The following is a 25995-nucleotide window of genomic DNA, read 5'->3' on the forward strand; positions in this document are numbered from 1 at the left end:
CATCCAGCATCCGAAGCGTTTCGAACCGGGCCCCTCACTACCGGTCAGTTTGACAGTCGCGCACTCCTACGCTGAGCTACACCGGACGGTGGCTATGGCCGGGACAAAGTCTGGCCGGGCGGGCGGCGGGGCCGGGAGGTCGGCGGCAAAGTCAATTAATGTTTTTGAGGGGTCGGGTGCCGGTCACTCTAGCTTGGTGGGATGATGATGGATCATAGGCAAAATTTACAGTGTGGAGTCCCGGTTCGAGCCTCATCAGGGCTCCGGCTCCTTTTCCGAGTTAGGATGGTTTGATTGCTATTAGTGGTTACGGTTTTATACATGTCGATTGATTGTTTGATTGATTGATTGATTGATTCATTCATTTAATGCGTGCCGACATTTAGCATACGAATTGACATCCAGTATCAATCTACCGTTTTCATAAACGTATTGCCTAAATATCATGCATAGGCACAAGACCTATGGTTGCCTCGATACCGTGCCAAATCACGTTTTGCACAATGCACAAGTAAAGTAAATTATATTCGCTGGGTCTTTCGTGCATTGTGCTTATCAAACAGGAATGCAATTGTTAAGCGACGCAAAATGTGCAATGCAGGTCCAGGAAGTGACCACACACACCCGACCAGCCCCCACGGTCGACCAACACGCCCCACACCACTCGCCAGCCCACGCCAACCACTGAGACGAGCCCCTCCCCCCCCCCCGCGCTGGTCTGACGCAACAGCTGGTCTACAAAGCGCTCCACCCGGCGACCCGAGCCGATGTCAAACGGCGTGGGTAGACTGTGCCGCATAACTTTCGGGTCATGCGGCACAGCCTATCGGTACCAGGCGGCTGCTGCCAATGCTGAGCCATAGGAACCCGGTGGATAAAGAGTAGAGGACCATCAACCTGTACACGACTGTACCCACCTGTTGTCCGCATCGTAACCCATGGCAGCGCTTTATTATTTGCTCATATTCCGTCCACATCCTAGGAGATCTCTTCGACCCACTGCTGTTGCTTCCCACCAGCCTCATTCATACCGCCCCTCAATGTGTTAGCTGCGCTAGAGCTGCGTCTCAGAGACGTAGCCAGTAGCCTTCCCATAGTGTAACTGTAAAACACTTGAATACGGCTTCCTCCTCCTCGCTAGCGGCGTGCTCGAACAGTTAGCACGGTACTGCCATTTGCCGCGCCAGGCGGCGACACGAAGCGCTCGCGTTCAACCTGTTCTCCGGCCCCTGTTCAGTGTTCACTGTTCAGTGGGCTAACGTCACCGTAGTTATTCACTCTAAACGACATGATGTGGTAGTGTTTGAAATGACAGCGATTCACCAGTAAACCCAACGAGCTGACATTATTCAAACCACGATGTGCGCCCGTTATAATGGATAGTGTATGAGAAAATTCGCAGCAATCTGTTCCACATGTATCGTTACTATAACTACAGATGTTTTGCGTGCAATAGGACGACAAAAATGTAAAAATATAACGTCATGCAATCAAGATTCAAGACAGCGATCATTTTTTTATTTCAGTAGATGCATTCGTGATACGGTGTCATTCGTCGCCATTTCCGGACGGCTTTCCACATGTCTCCGTTGGACAGGAGGCTGACTTTTAACATTCAATGCAATGTGCATTTCCAACGACTCTCGTGAAAAAAAATCGGTGGTATGTTTTTCGGGAAAGTTCTAGCCAGGGATGCGGAGCCGTGGAAATTTCAGACGGCTCCGGCTCCGGCTCCGGCTCCGGAGAAAAAAATCGGCTCCGGCTCCGGCTCCGGCTCCGGGTGAAATGTAATGGCGGCTCCGGCTCCGGCTCCGGCTCCGAGTAAAATGGTCCGGCTCCGGCGGCTCCGGCTCCGGCGACTCCGGCTCCGACTCAGTACATCCCCTATGCAATCAATTAAATACGGGTGGAAGAAAAATTGGATTGGTTATACGCGTTACTCTTTGCCATGACCGGCTCATGACCGCGTCCCCGCGCAAACGCACCTGGGAGAGAACTGGCAGAACAAAGGACTAGGAAGCGATGGCATTGGAAACGCAGTCGCCGCGAATCGGAGTTCACTGAACCATCGTAAGCTGACACCCGTCTCGGCAGAGACGGTGCTGGGAGTCGCAGTCCACTGCACTGGCTTGAAAACAATGGCCGTCACCTGATGACCGGTCCTCATGTTCTGGGGATGCAGTAGACGTGGGGGGGGGGGGGGAAGGAGCAGACAGGAAGTTGATTGCGTACTGTGGGATACTGGGGATATTCGGCTTTTTTCATTCACTTGATGGCCCATGACGTAAGTACATACCATATGTTTCACTGCCTTGTACTGTCAAACCGAACTAGGTCAATTATTTTTTTCCTCTTCAAAAAATAAAAAGGAGCCGGAGTCGCCCCCTTTTTTGGCGGCTCCGGCTCCGGCTCCGGCTCCGGTCTATATTGTTTCACGGCTCCGGCTCCGGCTCCGGCTCCGGGCAAAATATGCCGGCTCCGGCGGCTCCGGCTCCGACTCCGGCTCCGGCTCCGCATCCCTGGTTCTAGCCGCCATACTTCCACCGTCAATAAGTTTTTTTTTTTTTGCAATAGCACAGCTGGGAGGGTTCCATCGGAAAATACATGGCTGAGAAGTGAGAATGTTTCGCATTCTTTTCATTCACGAGCGACAATGTCTGCTTCAAACGAAGACCTACATCACATTTTTAGCCCGCCAGTGACAAAAGCTATGCCTATCCCACGCATCTCCCTCGTTACTGCAGTGAAACACGTCCCAGGAAAACCACATCCACGGTCTCCACGCCGCCTCCGACAGCCCGTGAACGATCACGACTGTGTCGCTACCGTGGTGCCGAATTTTCACGGCGAACCTCTGCTTTCCGTGGCGGTCACGGCTCGGCGGACACGCCCACCGTTAGTTTGACCAGGGAGTGGGTGTCCATCCGTCCGTCAGCACGCACCACACAACTCCCCAAAACGACACCTCACCGGCGAGGTGGCGTGGGGACTGCGACAGTAGGGGAATGCACAGGGGAAATGTTTCGGCCGGGTTCACATCATCGTGTGGTGAGACTGAGTGCCAGTTATGCCGGAACGCATGCAGCTGACCCTGATGGCATGTCCTCGACAGCCAAACTAGTGCCAAATATCAAAGTACAGTCACGCATACGGAAGCTTCGATTTTTACATTGCACCACGTCAAATGAAATAAGTAATTCAGGTGTCAACTTGAGCTGTTCTTGCTATCTTTATCGAATATGATGAGGTATGGCCTGTCATTACCCCACTTCATACTTTCTGTATACAAAACGACCTTCTAATGAATCAGCAAAGAACAGGACCAAAGTCCACTTTCCGCTGAGTTTTTTTCATCCTCCCGTCTTCCTTGGAGCGGGTTTGTATCGTTTATCCTCCCGTTTGGGGCCCCTCCACTGTGGTCGTCGTTCGCCCACCACCGCGGCTCGGACCGGCCGGGCGGAACGACCAGCTACCGCCCGAGGCGGCGGCAGCGGTGACGGCGGCGGTGTGGCGGCGGCGGTGGCTGCGGCGGTGGTGTGGCGGGCAGTGGGCTGTGGAGGCTCGGCCAGTGAGGACGGGGCCGACGGAGAACACTGATACCGAGAGGAGAGTGAAGAGAAGTTTGGACGGACCGCCATCTGTGCAGAGCAGGTGAGCAGGGATGTGTAAGATTGAGAGGGTTTGCTATGTGAATTGCCAGTCGGCAATGCCAATTTTGATATCGTTTGAACGACAATAGTGTCTGAAAGTTACGAGCTGAGTTAAAATATGCGATGTTCGTCAGGGCAGCAGCGTCCAATCCTAAGACCGGTCACGAACTCGCCTACATCGATCAGCCCGGCCACGCCACAGAGCTAAAACCGCAGAACCGTACAGCAGGACCGTGCGCCGATTGGTAGACGGAATAACCGCAGCTGTGCTACAAAATATATTGACCACCATGCTGCAAGCTGTAACTCATCGCATCGAAAGCTTTCAATACATACTATCCCACAGCTTCGAACCCCCACCCCTCCCAACACCCACATACCCAGGGCACAAGCCCACTCAGCGACTATCACAGCACAACTCCTCTCCCCTCCCCCTCCCCCCGCAGCGTCGACCGTGGGAGCGCAGGGGTCACCGGCGGATCCATCCGGGGTCACTCCGACCTCCTGAGCCGACAGCGGCCGGGCGCGGGCGTTCACCCGCAGATGAACTATTAGCAGAGCTGGATGACTGTCGGTAGCACGTTGTAGTCGGCTCATGGGGCCGTCGGACGGGTTGGCTGCAGAGCGGGGATCAAGGCGGTAGGCTGAGAGCGGCGCAGTACTTCGCTAGCTACTTGATGTCATGCCGGTTTTTATCACGTGTATGGTGTACGACATAAGAGGAAAACTGTTGTGGTTGGGCCTGTACCTACTGAACACCTGAAAAGGACATCAAAGGACTTTCTTTGTATTGGCTTGATGCGGCTTCAATGCCCGTAGCCTCGTAGTGGTGATACTGACATATACGTAGTTGCAGTCTCCATCCGTCTATTTTTGTTCTGTGAACATGCGATGAATTCTTGGCCTATCATTCGCAGAAAATGTGTGCGTGCGGTACCTCCAAACAACCTCTTCTTGATGTGACTATCCATCATGTTTATAGTGGTCTCCCCGCAATCTGCCCTGCCGTCTCAGTCGGTAGATTATCACCCACGCCCGGTACTTTCTCTGAACCCCGGCCATTGACGGTGACGTATGGTGTTTTGGTCTTGGCTTGGTGGCAGGAAACTAGCCACAGCCTCATTCGTAACACCTGAGCACTGACGGTGTGACAGCTTTCTTCAAAACTGCATGCATCCCTCGACATTTATGAGTTATTTGTTTTTCATCTCGTTCAGGTATGTGTAACCTATGCGCAACTACAACTGCCGGCCTGAAATGTTCTGAACGTCTCAAGCATGATGCACTGATAAATCGCCTAATACTCGTAAGATCAAAACGTTTATAGGTTTCATTTCCAATGACGGTTTGGTTTCTTTAAATTAGATGAAAAAATACACTGAAAGCAATGTCAGCAAGCAATTCAATCCGTCAGTTCATAATTTACATCAATCTGACATTTCAGCACAACTTAGGAAGCATTGCATAAATTACCAGCTTTGTTGTTAAAAACTCGCTTTAAGTATGATGCTCATTTCGAAGAAGCAATATCTGTCGTGAAACACAGGACAGCGACTAGCGAGTGTCCTGGCCCTACACAGCGCGCCCGACAGCCGGCTACAGGAAGGTCATTCGCGGTCGTAGACGTCATTTCCTTTACCGGTAGTTTTGCTGAGACAACCAGACCAGGAAGGTGACGATATTTTACCAGGAATGTTGGGGCATGGCATGGAACTTTTCATTAGATATGACCAGCGAAGCTAAGCTTTTTTATATTTTGGGAGATGGAGCTGAGATGATAATTACGTAATTAGTAAGTTACGCACGTCTTTTGAATAAGTTGGAAATGAAAAGGAAAAGGAAAGGACTTGAGTTGTCCGAGGTAGGTATAAAATAGAAAGTAAGAGGAAATGATCCTAAGGATTGAATTCGTCCAGCTAGTGTTCAACTTATGTTTAATCGAATGATTTTTTTAATGAGTGTCAAATAAGAAGAGCTCAAGAACTGATTTGCATTTTCTGTACCTACAATATCGATCCATAATAAATTATTGCTGAGTGCTGGGTGACACTTAAACATGGATACGCCTCTGCACGACAATCCAGTCAGCGCCGACCCGAGGAGTGATTTACTGACCCATGACAAGCCATGACCAGCATGTTTCGGCGGATCGACTGGTATGGTCCGGTTCTAGGAAACGGTGGTTGTTGTACTGGGATTATGCGTCGCAGTGGACTCCGGTTCAGTGAACTTCCCTGAACACGCCTCGAGTGTTGAGCTCAGAAGCACGTTACGACGTCACAGAGGTCAGCGGCACCTCACTTCGACGTGTGAAGAGATCGTGTTAGGCATCGGCGTGGGGTTCGTATTATACAGAAGTGTGATAGCACACAGAAGTCTCACTGAAGCGTTACAATTGTTTCAAGCTGCTGGGTGTCACGGTCTACCGCCGATGCATGCAGAACGATCAACACCACATGTTAGCATCAGCAAGAGGGTGCAAATTAACAGTATCAGAACTGGTGACCTATAGGACTCGTCTAGAGGTCATCGAAATTTGGGCCAGAGGACCGAAATTGCAGTTGATAAAAGAACAGGGCGTCCTGAAGTCAAACCAGAGGTCTTACCAACGGTCATTTGCCGACAGGAAGAGGAAACGGCAATGACATTGTCAATGTAGAGAGTAGCTTATCCATTAGTAAAGGCGACGTGGTGTCTATGAAACATTTTCTTCACAGTTCACACAATATAAATTTCAACTTAAATGACATTATCTTTGAAGTTTATCGTGTGAACTGTCATAATCTGCAGCGCCAATCTCCGAGTAAGCTTGTCGCATACATCGCCGAGTCACTCATGTCCATTGCATGGATCCTTCCACGGGGATCCATGGACTGGAAAATCCTGCAGTCATCACTGGCTCCTACAGGGTGTCCCATAAGTTCCTTCTCACCTAAATTTTTCTTTAAAGGCCGGAACACAGCACTCGCTTGCAAATCGCGTCGAAATCGCGTCAAGCGCGGAAATCGCTTCGTCCGCTGTGTTTTCACTTGCAATTCAGCTCACAACCCGCGTCGAAAACGCGTCCCGCTTGGAAAACGCTTTGCGCTCCCAAATCGCGGCTGAAACGCGTTGATTTTTGATTGCACTTGACCTTTGCACGTGACATCTTAGCATATCAATGCGTCTGTTTCATGACAAAATTTTATGCGGCGTTCTTTCGATGAAAATTTTTTAGGTTTGATATTTTAAATGACCTTCTCCTCGATCATTGATTAAAATCAGCACAGGTTAAAAGTTACTTTCTTTTGAAGGAAATTCCTTAAAAACAGTTGATGCCATGCCACACAGGTAGTTCATCATGTCACATTTGGAACCTAACTATAATTTGTTCAGTCAATTTTATTTTAGTCAGCATTTGTTTGCCACGTATTATGGTCACAATCGGTTGTTCAGAAGTTTTTCAAACGAATACAACACCGCTCTTGCAAATCTAACAACTGTTATCGTTCAATCTTATCTAGCAATTCATTCAATCTAATAATCCAACGATTACCATCCGTAAGTAAACTACATGTTTCTCCCTTTGCGTTATGCAAATCACAGGATATACTTAACCCTCGCCCGCACATGCCATTTTCCCATCTTAGAACGCACATGGGGGGGGGGCGTGCCATTCCCCCGCGCCATTTCGTTCCTGTTGGAGATAGATCTTTGCGGTAGAGACCAAAAAGATTCTTTGGGAAGAGACAAATCCAATACTGACGAAGGCACCCTGAGGCCGAAACGTCTGGCTATTTAGAATATTTGTTTTTGTGTTGTCATCGAAAGTGAATAAATATCATCATCATTCCCAGTTTTACCTTCTCAGGTCAGTCGTTGACCTTCCAGGTCAGGTCAAACTAAAAAATGTTGTTGTTTCGGGTTACCGCTGGATATTAAAGGGACCCTCCCACCTTCAAAAAAGTTAATGAATTGGCACGAAAGTGATGTCGCTCGGTTCAGAAAGAGCGAAAACGAATATCTACCAAATTTCATCGAAAAATATTCACCGGTTTTCAAGATATTAGACTTTTACTTTTGTTTACTTTTTGGGATCTCCGCTGTTCCTAGCGACTTTATTTGAAAGTGCGGCATTTGTTGCGCGCAAAGCAGCATATACCACCGCGTGCTACCAAACGTTTTAGTAAAAGATTTAAAAATCGTTAGATCTCCGCTGACGTCACAAATTCTAAGGGGGCATACCAATGCACTAGCCCCTTAGAATCCGAAAACTGCAAGTTTGAAATTCCATATCTCCGAATTAAAGCATTTGTCGATGTTGTGAGTGCCCAAACCGGTATTTGCAGGCCATGGCCACCAATTTGGCTATCTCAACTCAAAACTAATGTAAAGGTGGGAGTGTCCCTTTAAGTGCGCTGCTCATCATATACGTACCGATGACGATGCCGTTTTGTGGTGCCAAGCCAGCTAGAACCTCTTTGTCACACTATCCGACCAGGTTTTTGCTGCTGAGGTCATTTCAGGTCAAGTTAGGTCAAGGTCAATGATATGTGTTTGCATGTCTGTGAGTGTATGTGTGTATACTGATGTGTGCACCGATTGTTATGTGTCCATATTACATGAGATCATGAAATGAGAAGGTTTTACCAAAAATACAGTCAAAGAAACTTCACGAAAAGTAAATTCATCTTGCCTAAATCGCAATGATTTTAGATGATGTAGGGGTGGAGAGTCGAGCCCGGTCCTGTGGGTCTGTCGCTATCTCCCCCTTTATCAGCTACTTTACTCTATAAATGACAAGTGGTTGGCTGGGACGTCTCCCTTGTGCCGTTAACCCGTCTACCACCCGGGCCACTGTCATTCTACATGTGCATCTACGGTGGGGCCGTTTACTCGAGTGGTTCAGTGGTGAATGCTCACCATTTGGTAGCCACGCGGTGGGTAGCGTGCCGATGGGTATACTAATCTAATGAGCACCAAACCCTTAAAGGGACACTCCCACCTTAACATTAGTTTTGAGTTGAGATAGCCAAATTGGTGGCCATGGCCTGCAAATACCGGTTTAGGCACTCACAACATCGACAAATGCTTTAATTCGGAGATATGGAATTTCAAACTTGCAGTTTTCGGATTCTAAGGGGCTAGTGCATTGGTATGCCCCCTTAGAATTTGTGACGTCAGCGGAGATCTAACGATTTTTAAATCTTTTACTAAAACGTTTGGTAGCACGCGGTGGTATATTGCTGCTTTGCGCGCAACAAATGCCGCACTTTCAAATAAAGTCGCTAGGAACAGCGGAGATCCCAAAAAGTAAACAAAAGTAAAAGTCTAATATCTTGAAAACCGGTGAATATTTTTCGATGAAATTTGGTAGATATTCGTTTTCGCTCTTTCTGAACCGAGCGACATCATTTTCGTGCCAATTCATTAACTTTTTTGAAGGTGGGAGGGTCCCTTTAAGCCAGCTAAAGTTAACTGGCAAAACTAAAGTACCGGCATAAAATTGCTTCCGCTCTTTCATTCCTCCTTCTCGTATTCCTCCATGAAAAGTTGATATCTATTTTACAAGTGGCTGCGATGGTCAAGTGGCCCAAGGAGCGGGTTCGGTTTTGGTAGGGGAGGATGGGATAATTTGGCCGCTTTTTTAGGAAGCGCTGTAGCTCGAAATTGGCGACAGACTTCTGTTCTCTCTCAAGGCTGACAGGTGTAGCATTCATTTTACTTTCTTATACAGCAAGCTGAAAATGATAGAGCAACTGCTTATGCCTGAATTTTGTCGTTATACAAAGGTTTGCAAAGCGGCTAAATTGCCCCGCTAGCAGGGTTATTTGGCCGGTGGGGTAGAGCAATTTGGCCGGTGTTAATTTGAGGCCTGGATTTTATGTTACAGGCAAGTCAGCTTCAGCGCCAGCAATGACATGTGTCCTTTGCCTACGCATTTTTAGGCTGACTCGATGTCGGACTTATCTTCGAATGATTTTGACTCAGGTCTTGTTTCAGCATTTTCCTGCACAACTGAAAATGCGCTTCCTTAGCATACACTGCTAAATCAAACATTTGCATTTTATTTGTGGTGAGAAAACGTTAACTGTTTATTCTAGTAAGGAAATACTAATCGACTAATTTCAATAAAAATTTTTAGCAATCAAAGAAACTACTCAACTCAGTCTCAAATCCTCACATCTCATAGGCCTCCGATGTCTGCAAACGAGTTGTTAATAGTGTTTACTAGCTGGAGATGTGACTATCAGTTTGGTTTGAGCAGATCCCTAGCAACGTCGTCGTGCTGCTTTGCGCAGTGTCTTGATGAGCCCCTAGGAGACAGACTGTGCCGCAATGCCACCGCCAACGGCTATAAACCCAACCAGCTCGGTACGACGACCTTATCATTACATAGGTGGCGGAACGGGGAGGGGGAAGGGGGCCACCGGGGCACCGTGCCCCCCTTGATCTTGCCATGTTTTAACATTAGCCCTTTGGGTGTTAAATGGAAAGAATGGGCAGTGCCCCCCCCCCCCTAATTGATGTTTCGCCGCTTCTGCTTATCCAGTCGGCCGTTCCAGCATAGCGATCCTGAGAGCACCGTCAAAGCTGTTCCACTAGCCGGCAAAATTACCCCGTATTGCCACTCTGAAAAGTTTTGTCTACAAAGTAGTTTGGTTTTACGGAAATACATGAAATTACTCTTAAAATCGCTGAACATCCTAAGCAATGGGACCACAGTGTCAAAATTTGTCTACAGCCCGAATTCTACATACCAGGCATATAATTTTTCGAACGGAAGTAAAAGTCACCATTTTCTAATCAAATTTATGTTTTACTGATTTTGAAGAAAATTACGAAGGGGAGATTTTTAAAAATTTTCCACGGATTCCTCATTTTATGTTGACCGCAGTACAAGATACGTTTAAGATTTTTTTAAACATCGAAATATAAAAACTAAACAATTTAATACTTTGTACGTATAAATCTGTCAATCAAATGAATACCGATGTGCTAAAAGCAGGAGGCTACGCCAGTATTTAGTTAAAATTGCCGTAAGCCAAGGTGCTTTATTTGGTTTCCATGGTTACTGACGCTATTACGCTTGCATTTCGCGAGCAGAGAAGCTGAAAAGTTGAAACAGATTCAACTTTTCAGCTTGCAAATCGCGCCGGACTGATTTTGCTTGCGTTTCGCTCGCGATTCGCTCGCGTTTTCCGAGCAGGATCCGGCGTGATTTCGCGGCGTAAAAGCGAGACGGCCTGCGTGTTGGGAGCTGAAAATATGCCATGTATTGCAATGGGAAAAGCGAGACGCGATTTGCGAGCTTAAAAGCTGTGTTCCGGCCTTTAGAGGCTCTCTTATTTAAAGCCACGCTTAATTTATTTTGTAACTGAGCTTTTGGGGTTGCCATGGCAACTGTGAATGTGCTCCACGGTAACTAATTCGTCTAGACAAAATATTTTTTGCCAGAGAGTTCACTTCCTTTGGAGACGGCTAACGCCGCAACATAGAGGTCTCTGATACGGGAACGTCTCGGTATTTAGACCGCACTGGGCCATTCACGACGGTTGAGGGTGATTGAGGCCATCCAGTATGTAGCCAATGTCTGTCGCTAACTGGACGCCGGCACAGTCAACAAGTGACGCCGATGATTTGTCGGGAGTTAATCGCTGCAAGTTTATGCTCTCTTTTTGTCAGCTTTCACGAGTGAGCCATGTGGCCAAAACTGTGTGGCGCCAAAATGGCCGTCAAAAAGGTCTTAGCGTTAGAAAGTTGGTAAACAGGCTTTTCAGGATGTATTACCAGCTGTCTAAGAGTATCATTTCGGGGTACCTAACTCAAGGTGACTTAAGCTCTACTTACCGGAGGGCTCAAAACAGTCAAAAACGTCTGAAAATGGCCAAACATGTGTTTCGTTATGCCTGAGGCTAAAAAAAACTGAAGGGTCGATGACATCAATGTGGTCATCTGGACTAGTGATGTCAATTTCAGAAATTTTGGAAACCAATACCAAACCGATACCGATCAAAACCACTGAGAGTATACCGAAACCGAACCGATTTTCAGAAACAGGGGGAAATACCGTCTAGATACCGAAATCAGGGAATTATCAAACAAATGCTTCAAACTTTCTCAAGACATATGGTAAGCCTTGAAAGGTACCTAATACTTTGAAATAAGGTAACAAAAACAAATCAGGCAATCTCTTAATTATTTGCATTGCAAAAAAAAACATAACTTATTTTGTAACTATTAACACATATTCAGGTCAGTTATTTTACTGGAATGTGGATTCAAGTCAACTGCATGAGGTGTTAGGAAAATAACTTGAACCCTGAATCTTGTCCATGCCTGGACCATCAAACCTTCTTTCAATTCAAGTCATTCATTTCGAGTCCGGTCAAGACAGGGTTAAGTGTGTTATCATGATCCAAGAGTGGTGACCCAATTGACAATGATGGGCTACATACACCTTGGGCTGGCTACTTTATACTACTTTATCGTCCTAAACAAAGCCCATGCCTAAACCTAAACAAGCCTAAACCTAAACAAAGCCCATGATGGTGATTGGTGACGATACTGACGCAGCCAATTTTCCTTCATAAACAAATGTGTAACACAACAAAACTTGATAAATAATTACTTACGAGGCACACTGATAGATAGCAGACACCACTGTAATGATATCGCGATGAAATCTAAGTAAAATGTCCATAATTTTACGGAAGCATTGACACACGTCATGTGTCATCTCTTCCATAATGGCGGCCTTACAGGCGGCGGCCATTTGCATTAATGATTAAACTGTATAAAATAAAGTTTTTCTTTTCTTTTTTGCTTAAGTCCACTTAAATCAAAATTCCTTGTATAAATTTTGACATCTTAAAATTAATTCAAGAAAGTTGTAGGCCACTTTTGCTGAAAAATGAAGTACCAGAAAAACATAGTTGTTCAATTAATTTCAATTAGTTTTTGAGCTATATCGGTTCCTCAACCTGGCGCAGCTGCGACATTGAAATGTTTTTAGATGTGTTCAGTTTTGAAACTGCTGTGTGCGAGTCAAGCCAACAGCCAATTATATTTTATGATTGCTTATGACTAAATTGCTAGCGATCTGTATCTGTTGAGAGAGCAGGAAAGAGAACACTAATTGAAGAAAATAAATTATCCACAGGATCATGACAGCATCGCTCACTACAAGGCTTTTTGAAGTTGAGCGAAGTTGAAGATTTGTGGGGTGATGCGGGTGATGATGAAGTGACAAATGCTGCCTTAAATATTAGATGATAATGGTGAAGCTAGTGCTGTATTAAACAGGGTTTTGGATAATGTAATTGCATTGCAGTAAAATGGAGAGGCAGACAAGGTCAAGATCAATCACAGTCTCCTCAAAACAAAGTCAAATTTGTTGCTAATAAATGCTTTGGAAATTTTGAGAAAGGTAGTTTAAGGATGTTTTCCAGCATACAGTGAGTTAAACATTAATTCATGTTTATGTCTTGCACATTGGCTTTCTTTGTAGGATAATTATCCTCATGGTATTGGAATTTACTAACACTGATAAGTTGCCATTTAACATTGGTAGACTGATGTATTTGATATTACAGTTGATGTGTTTGCCCATTTGGTAGGACATCATGCATTTGGGAGAAATGTGTCATGATTGCCATTTTTCTTCATCCAGTGTCATTTAGCTGAATCAAATTTGAGTTCAGAAGGTTTATAAAAAATGTTTTCAATTTTTTATGACAGTAGTTGATTTTCATGATACCGACAAAATACCAAATGCTTGTGGTATATAATACCGAATACCGAATCGGTATTGGTTCGGTATCGGTATACCGAAATTTTGGTAACCGATTGACACCACTAATCTGGACTACCTAGTCCGTGCTCGAGATAAAACACCCGTCCAAACCCCAAAACGGTCCCATATGGGCGACGGAAAAGGCCTTTGTGTCATCCAGCTTTATTCCTATGCAAAAGGCCAGGGTCACGGTAATGTGGGGTAATATGCGTCCAGACACTGATCACGTTGCGAATGATGCTCCAGAAACAGTCTTGGGACGCAGAATGCTTCTCCAAGAAGATCTAGGAGGAGTTTCAGCTTTCTAGCTTAACTTGAACCGCAAGTATGACCACATTTTTTAAGTAGAAAATGGCATCCGGGAGGTCGTAGGCCCATCTTCAAGCAAGACAGTGCATCAGTGCAGAGGTCAAGCAAAGCATAAAAGCAGTGCCAGGAGACTGTGATAGGCGTGTGTGGCAAGATCACATCCCAGGCAACTCATCAGATCCAAATTTCATAAAAATGTGTTGGGAACCTATTGAAATCGAGGCTCGTCGAAGCGAAGCGGTGTTCCAGCATTGAGGAGCTCACGGCGCATGCCAAGTCAGTCTGGGCTAACTTCAAGCCTACTATGCTGCCAAACATGCCGGTTGGCATGTCGCAGCATGTATTCATGTGTTTGCTTATGAAATGGGGAGCACATTGAGGGGTTATAAACATATCAAAACGCAATGTACTATGTTTTACATGCAAACAAAAGGTGAGAACGAACTTATGGGACACCCTGTAGAACCACGGCCCGCAGCCGCAGTCGGCTCAAAGCAGCCGCCGCCGCCCCTGACCGAGCTCAGCCCGTCTTTCGTCTGTCGCCGGCGCTCTCCTGCGGAGAAATCGGCACAGATCTGGCGCTGCCAGCTGTGCCGCGGCCGTGGGATCAGCCCAGCAGCCGGCGCCCATCCGAGGCTGTATCGTTCCTTAGTCACGCACCCATCCTCGCTCAGTGGGCAGGCATCTCCTGGCGGACGCGTCTCGACGGTTGAAAGTGCCGCTTTCTCGCCAACAGTCGCCGTCACTTGTGAAGTTTTCAGATTCTGCTTAGTTGCGTGTTACCCCAACGTAGTGCCTTTGTTCAACAGGAAGATGGAATTTGAGTTGTTCCGATTGGAATGAAAACAATCGGATTTAATTCTGCTTTCCCCAAGACGCATTACTCCGGATTTCAGCGTGAGCGGAAAATCTCCGACTGAAATGCCGTCACCTGTTTCCTGCTCTATGTCTATGCCACGCTGGACGAACACAATAGCCAATTAGCCGTATGCATACGACTTCCTATCTCATGCGTGACCGGATCGAACTAGTGGCGCTCCAGTAATCCCATTTACACGCGGCACATGGGCGTCCGTTTCCACTTGATGGTCCCTTCCGCCGACCGTCTCAGTTCGTGAGTAGTTTAGTGCGACCTAGCGCCAGTGGCGAGGGCAATAAATCCCCTCCACCTCCATTCACCCGAATTTAGGCCAGAGTTCTGTGAGGGTACCGGAACCGGCTCCACTCTGGACGTCAGGGTAATTGTCGGTGCGCTAGGGACACAACAGGACGGTGCCGTGTGACACATCCAAGGCTGTTCCCACGTTACTTGAGCTGACCTCGGCGTGGTGCTGTCGAGATTTATAGTCAAAGGGCCGAGCTCTGCTGCATCCCCCAGCGCCCTTCCTGTGATGCCGTTCGCCTACCCATGTGAAGCTGACCAGCTCTTTTGTTTTTCAGTCCTCCTTCGACGGACCAGACCAAACCAGCTCCTGCTCGCCACACCAGCGAACCTAACCAGCCCCCCTTGTGTGTGTTTCAGTACCCCTGTGACGGACCAGATCAGACCATGGAGTCGCTCCTGCTCGCCACACCGGTGAAGATCCCGAGGCCAAAGTTCCACTCGTCGCGAAGATTCTACCCGAAAGAGCCGCCAAAGGACTACATGGACGAGCCAGCCGACTCCAAAGACGCCCCTGAGAGGAAAACCACACCAGAGTCGTACACCACCGCTCAGCTCAGTAAGGATCTCCAGGACAAGCTCTGACGTCATCAGTGTGATCCATGACGTCACAGAAGGGTACGTCTGTGACGTTACTGGGACATGTGCCGAACATTATGCAGTGGACTGAGGCGGTGATTATCCGTGCGAGTTTCCGCGGGTGTGTGAACTGTGAGTGTGCCTGTGTGTTGTTGGCCGAGTGGTTATGATGGACTTATAGCGATATGCTCCCGGAGACGAGAACCTCTGGTTACTGGCTATCAAGAAGAAATGTGTGTGAACGCGGGCCTGCGCTATATTATAGGTGGGTAGTGGTTCGCTTATAGTTCGCTGTGGTGGGCATCTCGAAGGAGGTGAATCGTAATGATGTAGAAACTGCGAGACCATCGTGAATCAATCAGTCCGATGATTTATGGTTCATTTTTCTTTATGAAAACATTTGTACCTACTGTATTTATGCCTCAAGTCAAACTCTTCCCTTTTAACTGCATTGCTTTTTGTACAAAACGTTTCGTTTTATGAAGCGTTATGCTTGTAGCTGGTACCGCTGCGGCCGAAAATGTGTGGCAGTGTTTTCATATATGTCGTCGAAACTCGTATACATACGTTACATTGAAACGACAATTACCACTAAATAAATAAGACGGATGCGGTATGTATCTACCTACCAAAATGTGGCCAACACAACAGTGTGACATACGGCGCTGTACGGGTACTGGGACAGAACGAAAGCAAGGGAACTTTCAAGAAGTGAGTTAAACACTTCCGCCAATGTGTTCTCAACTTTGACCTGAGGTCAGCAGTTTGACCCCCAGAGGGTAGATTCGTCAGAACTGACATTATATTTTGTGGAAGGATTTTTTTTTTTTTGCTATAACTTTCGACACAAAACATCATAACATTGATTGGAACAACAACGTGGTTTTATCGTCAAGACTATCGCTTTCCTCCGACATTAGCTGAAAATAGAAAACGTCACAAAATTGACCTAACCATATGTCAACGACATACAAAACTGAGATCTTTTCATACATCTAGCCGGCTGCCACTCGCCGAAACTTTTAATGAATCGTGTTGTCCGTGCAGCTATTGCTGTATTTTTATTAAAATGGGGTCATCTGAGTTCTGACGTGACAGGGTGACCTGACCTTCAATGACTTGAGTTTATACCTAATTTTGAATATAGTTTCGTCGTCGTCGGCCGCCTTTTTCGCGAGCTATTTGCCAAAAACCGAGGGCACAAATGCATAACACACATCTAGGTTGTGTATTTCATATGATTGACAAATGATGTTGGAGGAAAGTGGGTGAATACATTGATGACGTTCAGTGAGATAGCCAAAACACGCTGTTCATTTTGACGCCAGATTCAGCAACTTATTTACGTTTGTTCAGATTGCGCGCGTTCAAAGTTTCACGACCGAATGTGCCTCCAAAACGGAACTGCTGGTTGGGCACATGTCCACCGTAGGTGGGTAGCAGGCCCTCTTCAACTCGGTATATCGGGTGTGGATCCTTTCTCCGGAACATCTTCATTTTGCGCCGGGGTCCCTCGGCGCCCGAGCCGCCCGCCTGCGGCGCCCCAGCGAAGTCAGGTCCCGCGCCGGCGCCGCTGAAGTCTGCCTCTGGGCTGTAGAAGCTGCCGGCCACCGCGCCCGTGCTCGAGCGGCCCGAGCCGGAGGCGCAGTCGCGCAGGATGGTTGGGTCGTACTCGATGCCCACGTCGGCGATGTTGATGGTACGCAGTGGCTCCTTACTGCACTGCTGCAGCTGCTCCACGGGCGGATCAAAGTCGCGCTTCTTGGTGCTCACGATCACCGGCTTGCAGAAGTTTTGTTTCACATTACACTGTAGATCGGTGAATTTGCGCAGGCCCTTGTTGCAGGTCAGTGGAAACACATTGCCGATAACGGACTGGGTATGCGGAACGAAGCCGGTGTAGCCAGACATGAAGAATTTTCTCGGGTCGTCGTTATCCATGTAGTAGGGTGACTCGGCGTAGTGGTAGGGCGCCTCCTTGTCGTACGGTCCGGTGTAAGGCACGGCGCCCTTGAAGCCCTGTTTGTTGCGGCTCCACAGCGGCACGGCACACTCGGGGTTGTAGCCGGGACGCTGGGGATTGCACGAGTGGCCGCCACTGTACTGGTTCATAAGCTGCTGCTGTTTCGCCACCTTGTTCTGGTCACACACGAAGTGGTTGTTTGGCAGCAGGAGTCTTTCTGTGGCGCATCCAGGAGGACCAGGTGGCATCTGAAATGGAATATAAATGTTCATCGAAATTATTATTTTTTAATTACAATTCAATGCGTGGATGGCGATACAACATTTTGACACATTTACAATGAAGAGCATATCGTATATATGTTACAGGCCGTATGAAAACTCAGTCCGTTTGCAAACGGCCTGGCCCGATTCAGGCCGTTTGCAAACGGGCTGGACAGCCCAGTCAGTATGCAAACGGACTGAAAAGTCAGGCCGTTTGAATACGGGCTGAAATTCCAGGCTGTATGCAAACCGCCTGAAATTTCAGGCCGTTTGCAGACCGTCTAGGCCGTATGACAACTTTCCAGACACCAGGCCGTTTGCAAACGGTCTAGGCATTTTGAAAACAATCTGGTCTGCATAAAGTTACAGCTGGACAATGTTGAGTTTGTTGAAGCACGACCGTTTCATGACATTACATGGCACCATGAAATCCTGAGGTGCATTCGGCATCCGGAAAAATATTGTCACTCGGATATTCTCCGTCGGAAAATTATTGTTGAGCGCCTATATTCAGCATGTTTTGTTATCGCGATACCGTTCGTGATCCCCGATGATTCTCGCTAGTTCCGGAAAATTATCCATCATTTTCCCGATGACGAATGCAGGCCTGGTCAGGAAGAGATTAGCAGAACTGAGACCCGGCCCGTATAGCGCCCGGTCGACCCGGGCTTCCCCCAGACTTCAAAGTTTCGCCTTCCACCGCAATGGTCAAGTATTGCCGGCGTATACGCCACCGGCCAGCCGCCGGCGGTCGACCGGGCGCGGTGAGGACTCTAATGTGAACCAGTGGCGCGGGAACTTCTTCCAGACTGGGGGGGGGGGGGGCTGAACCATAATAGAGATCAACCTAGGGTACCCCCAAATATATTTTTCTAACCGGTTTTAGGCCACTTATTTTTCAGACCTTGGCCTTTTCAACAAAAAAAAAAACGAAAATATTTGCAAAAAAGTCCGCTATTCCTTCTCAGCTGAGTGAAGAAACTACCGTTTTGGCAGCCTGGAATAAAGGTTTTAATCTGCCAAATGAGTTGCCGAGCCAGTGAAAGAGGTGGATTTTTCACTAACATGTTTTCTTCCTTTGCGACCCACAACCCCTAATTAGGGGAGGACAAGCTGCCCCAACGGTTCCTGACCTCATGAAAAGTTGTGGGGCACCGCCCCCACGGCCCCAGAGCTGTAGGAGCAAGCTTCCCCCACTGCCCCCTCCCCGGTTCCCGCGCCTATGTATGAATCTATGAAATTATGTTGGTATATTTCCGATTTTGATTCCTCCAGCGGGGGGGGGGGGGCTCAAGCACATTACGAGCCCCCCCCCCAGCCGAAAAGTTGGAGGGGCTCAGCCCCCGCTAGCCCCCCCCCCCCGGTTCCCGCGCCACTTATGTGAACTCTGATGTCCATTGCGCGCTCCGGCGTTTTATGCCACAAAATAATCGGTGAGTCTTGTAGTGATACGTTTCACCAGACCTCACCAGAAGTGGCTTCACCAGGCTCCATCAACTGGATGGCCGTACACAGGCGGACCGTGAACTTGTATAATTAGTAATATTGTCGAAAAAACGGCCGGGTCGAGCATCAGCACAGTAAGAAACTGTTCGACGTATGTAGACGAATCATTCGGCATGGAATGCGCAAGCATTCACATGGATGCAACCTGATTATCGACCAACCTGGATCCATTAAGTTCAATCTTCAGAGGCTGTTGTAGTTCGCCAGACCGTTTGAAAACTGACTAGGCCGTTTTCAAACTGTCTAGGCCGTTTCAAACTGCCTAGGCCGTTTTCATACGGCCTGATATTTCAGGCGGTTTGCAAACGGCCGGCTTTTTCAGGCCGTTTTCAAACGGCCTGACTGGGCCAGGCCGTTTGCAAACGGACTGGGTTTTCATACGGTCTGTAACATATACATATCTATAATAAAGTTCGAGTGGAAGTCCCACAATGCCACCATACCTGCTTCGGCGCTCCCTAAAACCCTGAGTTTATTACCTGCTGTTGGTGTCCATCCCTGAAAAACAATCACCGTTCATGACCATTGAGCACTTTGCAAAACAGGTGACAAGTGATAACTCCTACATTAGATTAAGACACAAGATATGCATCACACATGCATTTGATCAGGTGCAGTGATTACTGTGATAATTAATAAGCACTGACTGTTATTATAATTGCAACTGCCCAATATATTCACAGTATGTATTCCTACAATGTAGTTGCAATCATATGAATATCCAAAAACATATAGAAAACCTTCTTTATACGTGTTTTAATAATGCATACAGATGAGAGTCTGGAATTAATTTTGATTGCCACCTCAAGGTTAAAAATGTACCTAAAAGTTCACTCCTTCTTATTCGCTGCGTGCATTCGACCTCACAACCTGTAATGTGCTTTTCATTAGACAGGGCCAAAGCAGTTTATGCTCTCTTACTCTAAGCAAATACCTAACTACTTAAATAATAATTTGAGTTGAAACAAATAAGCGGGTCACCTAATCAGTTAAAATAAAAAAAAGCTAGATGGTACTCACTCGGGTAAACAGACCGGCTGGTATTTGCAATCTCCATTTTGCGGCGGCATCGCTTTGTATTTGAGTTTAAACCCCAATAAAAATTAAAACAGAAAATTTAATATGCAACTATTATGACTTAAAATTTATCAAATATTTCCCAAAAGATTAACTTGAAATTTTAGAAATTCTAACGCGGCAACAACCAATTTGCAGTGAACATATTTCTCTCTTCAATTTATTGATCGCGTGCATGCATGCTCGAGACAAATTCTAAAATGCACTTTTACCTTTTCAGCATAAAATAGAGCAGCCATGGCAGCCATTGTGTTTGCTATTCGGGGAAGGAACCATGGACGAGAAAATTCTCATCCATCCATGCGATTATCTCATCCATTGAGAACTATATAATGTAGCCTTGGTTCATTTTCGATCACTTCCTTGATAACCATACAATTTAGGATTATTTTCACGTCCAATTGTCTACTGAGGTCACTAAGGAATTATTACGAAACAAGATAAAGATTCAGGCATCTGCCCCAATTTCAGTCCGCACCAAAGCTTTGCAGTGGTCCGATCGCAACCCTTTGAGGAAAAAACGAGCACTTTGATACCCCCTCCTTCCCCCTCCAGCCCCGATGCTAAGCTATGTAGCGTCAAGCGGTAAGAAACATTCAAAAGGTCGTTGAAATCACGAAGATAAAAAACAGAAAGTTGCTTCCAGCTCACGAAAGGTCGATTTAACCAGCCATGACTTGGCTTAAGGCTGTTAGTGTGTAATTTACATATAGCTCGATGATGAAAAGAAAAAATGGGCAGTGCAACGTAAAGTAGGGCATCCATCATTTTGAACAGTTCCCACTTATCACCATGAGGTGCAAATGCCGACTAAGATCAAATCACGCAGTGGTCGGGACGAGGATTGACGACGAGGAAAAGGGCACGTGAACGATGCTGTGCTGCATTACTGCTTTCGAGCTCCGTGGATCAGTCTGTTACAAATTGAGAACACCGTTTCCCAATCAACTATAGGCCTAATGTAACTCCAAAAAAAAAATGCGGCAGTCTCTACCGCTTGACCCAATCGGATTCCCGACTCCGACTTCGAGACATCACTGAATAGTGCACACTGCACAGCCTCGTCCACCACACACACCAAATCAATAATTCACAATAGTCTGTATTTATGACATTGACATGATGATGTATAACAGGCGACAACAATGACCCACACAAACACAGTTCGCGGACGCAGGGCGGCACTCACCAGGCGGCGCTAGAAGCCGTACTTTGTCCTATAGGCGTTCTTGGTCGCCCGGTTCTGCGCCCATTCGTTCTTCAGTTCCACCTCGCGTTCCTTGGCCTGTGGGTAGTGGAATGGAGGGGTCAGACGATAAGCGGACAGACGGGGACAGTAAGACTACGGACAGTGGGGACGAGTATGGGGGGGGGGTGAAACTACAGGCAGGGGACAGATAGGGAGTCAGTGAGACTATTGGCAGGGGACGGACGAGGATAGCAAGATTACGGGAAGGGGAGGGGGACGAGTGAGATGAGCCAATGGCAGGGAACGGACTGGGGTAGTGGGACGACGGGCATGGACAGTGAGACTATGGTAGGGGATGGATGGGGACAATGAGACTACGGGTACGGGAGGGAACGGGTGGGGGTGAGACTACGGGAAGGGGACAGACGGGGACAGTGAGACTACGGCAGGGGACGGACTGGGGTAGTGATGCCCACAGATAAGGAACAGGCGGTAGAACAGAGGGCAAGAAAAGTAGGGAGAGTGGAAGTGAGCCACCAGACAGAGACGAACAGAGGACCGACATTGGAACCGAGTGGCTCGAACGGCAGGTGGGAGCGAGACACCGAACAGACCGACACACTTTGTCAGTCTCTTTCCTTTCGGTGTCCGCTTTCAAAGCAGATACCGAAACCGAGGGCCTACAACGCGGCAGGGTGGAAAAACGATGATCGGACAGAGATTGTGGCGAGAGTTCTGGAAACGACCGGCTGGTGGTACCGAGGGTCTGCGGAAGCATTGCCTGTACCATACCAAGCACTGACCGTATATTTGGGCACGACCGTACTTCACGGGATGTGGGGAGATATGGGCGTGAAGGAGACCGCGACTAAGTTTTCTCCGGTTTATCGCATCGGCGGATGTAATGAGCTTACAATCGTAATCAAACTGGCGGTAAGTCTTTTGACAGTGGTGATATTATCGTCAACTGTTGCCATTTTACGTAGATAACACCGATCATAACAAACAATCCTGCAATGCCTTGAGTTTGAACCGTCCCATGTCCCCGATTCAAGCCAAAACCACCAGCTCTCCCTAGCCTGACCATTGATAAGCACACACAGCGCCACCTGTGTGGCAGCGGTCTGTTCCGCCCGGTGCCCCTGACTGTATTATCTGTCCGTCATTGACCCCCCCCCCCCCAGACCACGCCATCTGTTCGTGGCCACGATCGGGCGTTCCACCGCACACGGCGCATCCATGCTGTACTAGCTGTGTGCACACAACGCGCCCAGACTCCACTGACTATCCGTCCCTGACCCTACCACTACCAGGCCACCTATCCGCCCAGCGCGGCGGTCGGCTCTCCCACCTGGTGTGCCAGGTACGTGATCTGATGCTTGCGACGCTGCTGCGACGTCGGGTCGTCCGCCGACTTCTGCGGCCGACGGACCACCTTCTCCTCCGTCAGCTGCTTCGTCATCCACTCGTCGCGGTCCGGCAGGATGTCGTCCTGGTTGACGTCAATGAACTGGATGTCCTCGGGAGCCTCACGCCGGCCGCGCCGCCCGCGCAGGTGCTGCAGCTGCGAACGGCATGTAAGGAGAGTAAGTGTCAGCATGGGACGATCAAACAAGGAGGGTCGGATACACACGCTGGCTTCATATTCGGTGTCAAAACTGAATAACAAAAGACTGACCTACGCTTAAATTAGCTTTCACTTGGCTGACGTTTCGCAGGCGTAAAAAAATAACGTATTCAGGGTGCAAGACCCAATTTGCCTCTAAATGATGAAGCGACTCCTAAACAATCTCAAGCAATGGATGATTTTATCGATATCTGTGCATTATCGCGTGAAAATGTTGCAAAGCAACATACGTCATCATTTTCTCAGCACACCTGCAGTTGAAACGCTCTGAAAAACTCTGCACACTTACCGCTTCTGCGGGCATATCCAACTGGGCGGCAGCCGACTGGGGCCACTGTGACCCGGCGGCGGCCGGCGGAGGCGCCCCCTCCATCGGCTCCGGGCTGGGCGACCGGCGCCGCGCCGCCGCCGCCGCCTCCTGCTCGCGCTCGCTGAATGTGAGCGGTCCGGCGGCCGGTCCGGCAGGCAGCGCCGGCAGCGACGGGCCCTCCTCCGACAGGGAGAAGAAGTCGCCGCCACCGCCCTCCTCGTCGTCCGAGTCGGCGGCGGCCGGCGCCGGCGGCGGGACGCGCGGGGGTGCGGGTGCCGCGCGCCGCGGCGCCGCCGGTCGGGACACCGAGTGGGGCACCAGCGCGCGGCCCAACTCCTTGGTGGTGGCTGCCTTGGGTGGCGGCAGCAGTGAGAACAGCCCAGACCCTTTCTGAGGAGGAAACCATGAAGCAGTTAGCAGAGCTGATAATCGTACTACCGCTGAGATCAACTCTTATCTTTGGCATAAATCAATTATTATTAGCATAAATCAATTAGTTTAGCATCATAAATCATTAAGATATGCTATCTTATTCAAATGGAACATATCAAAGATGCATGTGATGGCAAAAACCTACTACCATCAAGCTGTTGCTATATGCCCAACCTCACCTGTGATGGCTTCATTTTCTTGGCAGCAGGCTCCTCCTCCTCCTCATCATCCTTAAACTGAAAATAAAATGAGGCATGGTTCTTGTGCATTCAATAAAATACTCATAGAACAAGTCATTACAAATATACACCTCATGGCTCATTCCGATGCTGAAAATGTATGCAAGCACAATGTAAAAAAGCAATGACAATGAGTATAACTATAAGGTCCAAAATATAGTGAAGAAGGCTCATGAAATATAATAGTTCAAGAAAAAAAATCATCACCACTTCTAAATCCAACTATGTTCTGATGTATATCTAACTGTAATTAAATTACATCAGCACATATTTATGTCAAGAAAACATACTGACATTGAGCAAAACCTAACCTGTGATAATGATGGTATGGATATTTTCACAGGTTGGTTCTTCTTTGGAGGTTTTTCAGCCTGTATTTTGCTAGCCAATGGGACATCATCCACGACATCATCTGCCTGGAATATACTTCCAGACACACTGTCTTCTCTGCCTTCCACCTGTGGCAGTGAAGATGTCACTGTTGCACGGGCCACTAAGTCATCCTCTTCATCTTCAATCAGATCCACACCAGACTTCAGTTGACCTTGTGAAGAGCTTGAAGATGGAGTGGGACCAGGAGCTGGCTGACTCAACTGATTGCTGTTCACATTGCCAGCCTCTTCTGGTTCAGACTCACTTTCATCACTGCTGGCATAGGCAGCAAGGCTAGCCAATGACATCTTGTATGCAGACAATTACCTATATTATTTTTTTAACATAAATTTCTGCTCCTCTTTGCAGCAGTATTCACTTCAGGATTAGATCTGTAAGCAAAGCAAAAAGTATAAGATGTAGGCAAATGTCTCCTGCTGAATGCTGTGAAAACACCACAAGCAAAACTAGGAAATGGTTAGGGATCTCAGAGCTGCCTGTTAATGTGATGCAGTAATATCATTCATTTAAATAAACTCAATATGAGGGAGCATTCCACCATTACACATTTATCTGACATTTTATCACTTCTTCCAGAAAGTACATAGGCATCAGCATACTATGCAGAATAAGTTACATACTGACAATGCATGTCGCATGCATTGTTTTTTGGCTATTGAAATATTGTCATTTGTCACTTTCTAGCACTTTCTAGCAGCCATTCATGGAGACACTTATGAATGGCTCAGGGTCATTGTATTGTATTGTATTGTAATGAACAATCATGAGCAATCCACATTCTCAAAGTGTGTTGCGATTACTGCTCAGAAAAAGCTGCGAAGAAGCTCATTGCAATTGTGCTCAGCAGCTCGCTCAGCCACTGCCCACTTGCGGCGCAAAAACATGCGACTAATGACTAATGAGTGGAAGTAAGAGACTGTGCACGGTCCCAGTCCCTGAACTTGCACACAAAGTAGACTGCGCATAGCACGGATCACAGACAAACTGAAACACAAAAAAAAATACAAGCCAGGGTCACCCCCAGGCCCCATTCAATATAGATACCTGATATTTGGGGATCAATGAAGCCACTAGGATTGCCCGGTGGTTCCGTCAGAGAGCTCGGGTCAGAGCAGCTGGGGTAGCGTCAACAGTCTTCTCTATTTCAATTTACAAGCCCCGAGCCCCTATGTTGATATATTTTGACATCTCCCGTTGTTTTTGTCACCGTGTGCTTAGATAATCATTATTCACGCGAGAGTTCAGCTCTGCGCGAGTGCTGAAACAGGCCCGAATGACTGTTTGTGTGACATTTGGTTGTCTTGCCACTGCACTGGCTGAAATCATCAGTAGAGTATGGACCAGGGGGGTACGCTCCGGCTGTTTAGCATTATGAAAAATGGTGACAGACGTTTGTGGAGGATTGTCGACGAACTCTTGTTCCGTGAGCAGTACTTACACGCTAACGGAAAATTCACCAATCAGCGCTCGGCGGTACTCGACGCTGATTGGTCCGACGCTCGTGACGAAATTGCGGGGGAC

At 47.6% G+C, this 25995-nt stretch overlaps 2 protein-coding genes and 1 long non-coding RNA gene across 7 annotated transcripts; 1 reads left to right on the forward strand and 2 right to left on the reverse strand.

The window, feature by feature from the left end:
- The first annotated feature begins 3546 nt into the window (after positions 1 to 3546).
- LOC122391773 lies at positions 3547 to 16088 on the forward strand. The gene is made up of 2 exons (XR_006258407.1): positions 3547 to 3651; positions 15257 to 16088. It is a non-coding gene; the product is annotated as an uncharacterized LOC122391773 (long non-coding RNA).
- Positions 16089 to 16689: 601 nt separating this feature from the next.
- Positions 16690 to 20559, reverse strand: LOC122391772 (protein FAM166B-like). Of its 3 annotated transcripts, none has more exons than XM_043386009.1 (3): positions 20228 to 20559; positions 19687 to 19705; positions 16690 to 17686 (listed from the first exon to the last, which is right to left on the reverse strand). In XM_043386009.1, exons 1-3 carry the CDS (start codon positions 20275 to 20277, stop codon positions 16814 to 16816), a joined length of 942 nt encoding a protein of 313 aa, XP_043241944.1. In that variant the 5' UTR covers positions 20278 to 20559; the 3' UTR covers positions 16690 to 16813. The 3 variants fall into 3 exon arrangements, with proteins under 3 accessions (XP_043241944.1, XP_043241945.1, XP_043241946.1); XM_043386010.1 differs by having other exon boundaries at positions 19651 to 19705; positions 20228 to 20440; XM_043386011.1 differs by lacking the exon at positions 19687 to 19705 and having other exon boundaries at positions 20228 to 20443.
- Positions 20560 to 21366: 807 nt separating this feature from the next.
- Positions 21367 to 25853, reverse strand: LOC122391779 (proline-rich protein PRCC-like). 3 transcript variants are annotated; one of them, XM_043386018.1, is made up of 6 exons: positions 25519 to 25853; positions 24393 to 24845; positions 24022 to 24078; positions 23390 to 23800; positions 22825 to 23037; positions 21367 to 21569 (listed from the first exon to the last, which is right to left on the reverse strand). In XM_043386018.1, the coding sequence occupies exons 2-6, from the start codon at positions 24759 to 24761 to the stop codon at positions 21483 to 21485; spliced, it is 1137 nt and encodes a 378-aa protein (XP_043241953.1). In that variant the 5' UTR covers positions 24762 to 24845; positions 25519 to 25853; the 3' UTR covers positions 21367 to 21482. The 3 variants fall into 3 exon arrangements, with proteins under 3 accessions (XP_043241953.1, XP_043241951.1, XP_043241952.1); XM_043386016.1 differs by having other exon boundaries at positions 25816 to 25833; XM_043386017.1 differs by having other exon boundaries at positions 25682 to 25744.
- Positions 25854 to 25995: the final 142 nt, after the last annotated feature.

Source organism: Amphibalanus amphitrite, unplaced genomic scaffold, assembly GCF_019059575.1.
Source record: "Amphibalanus amphitrite isolate SeventyFive unplaced genomic scaffold, NRLGWU_Aamphi_draft 000453F_arrow, whole genome shotgun sequence".
Classification (NCBI taxonomy): Eukaryota; Metazoa; Arthropoda; class Thecostraca; order Balanomorpha; family Balanidae; genus Amphibalanus; species Amphibalanus amphitrite.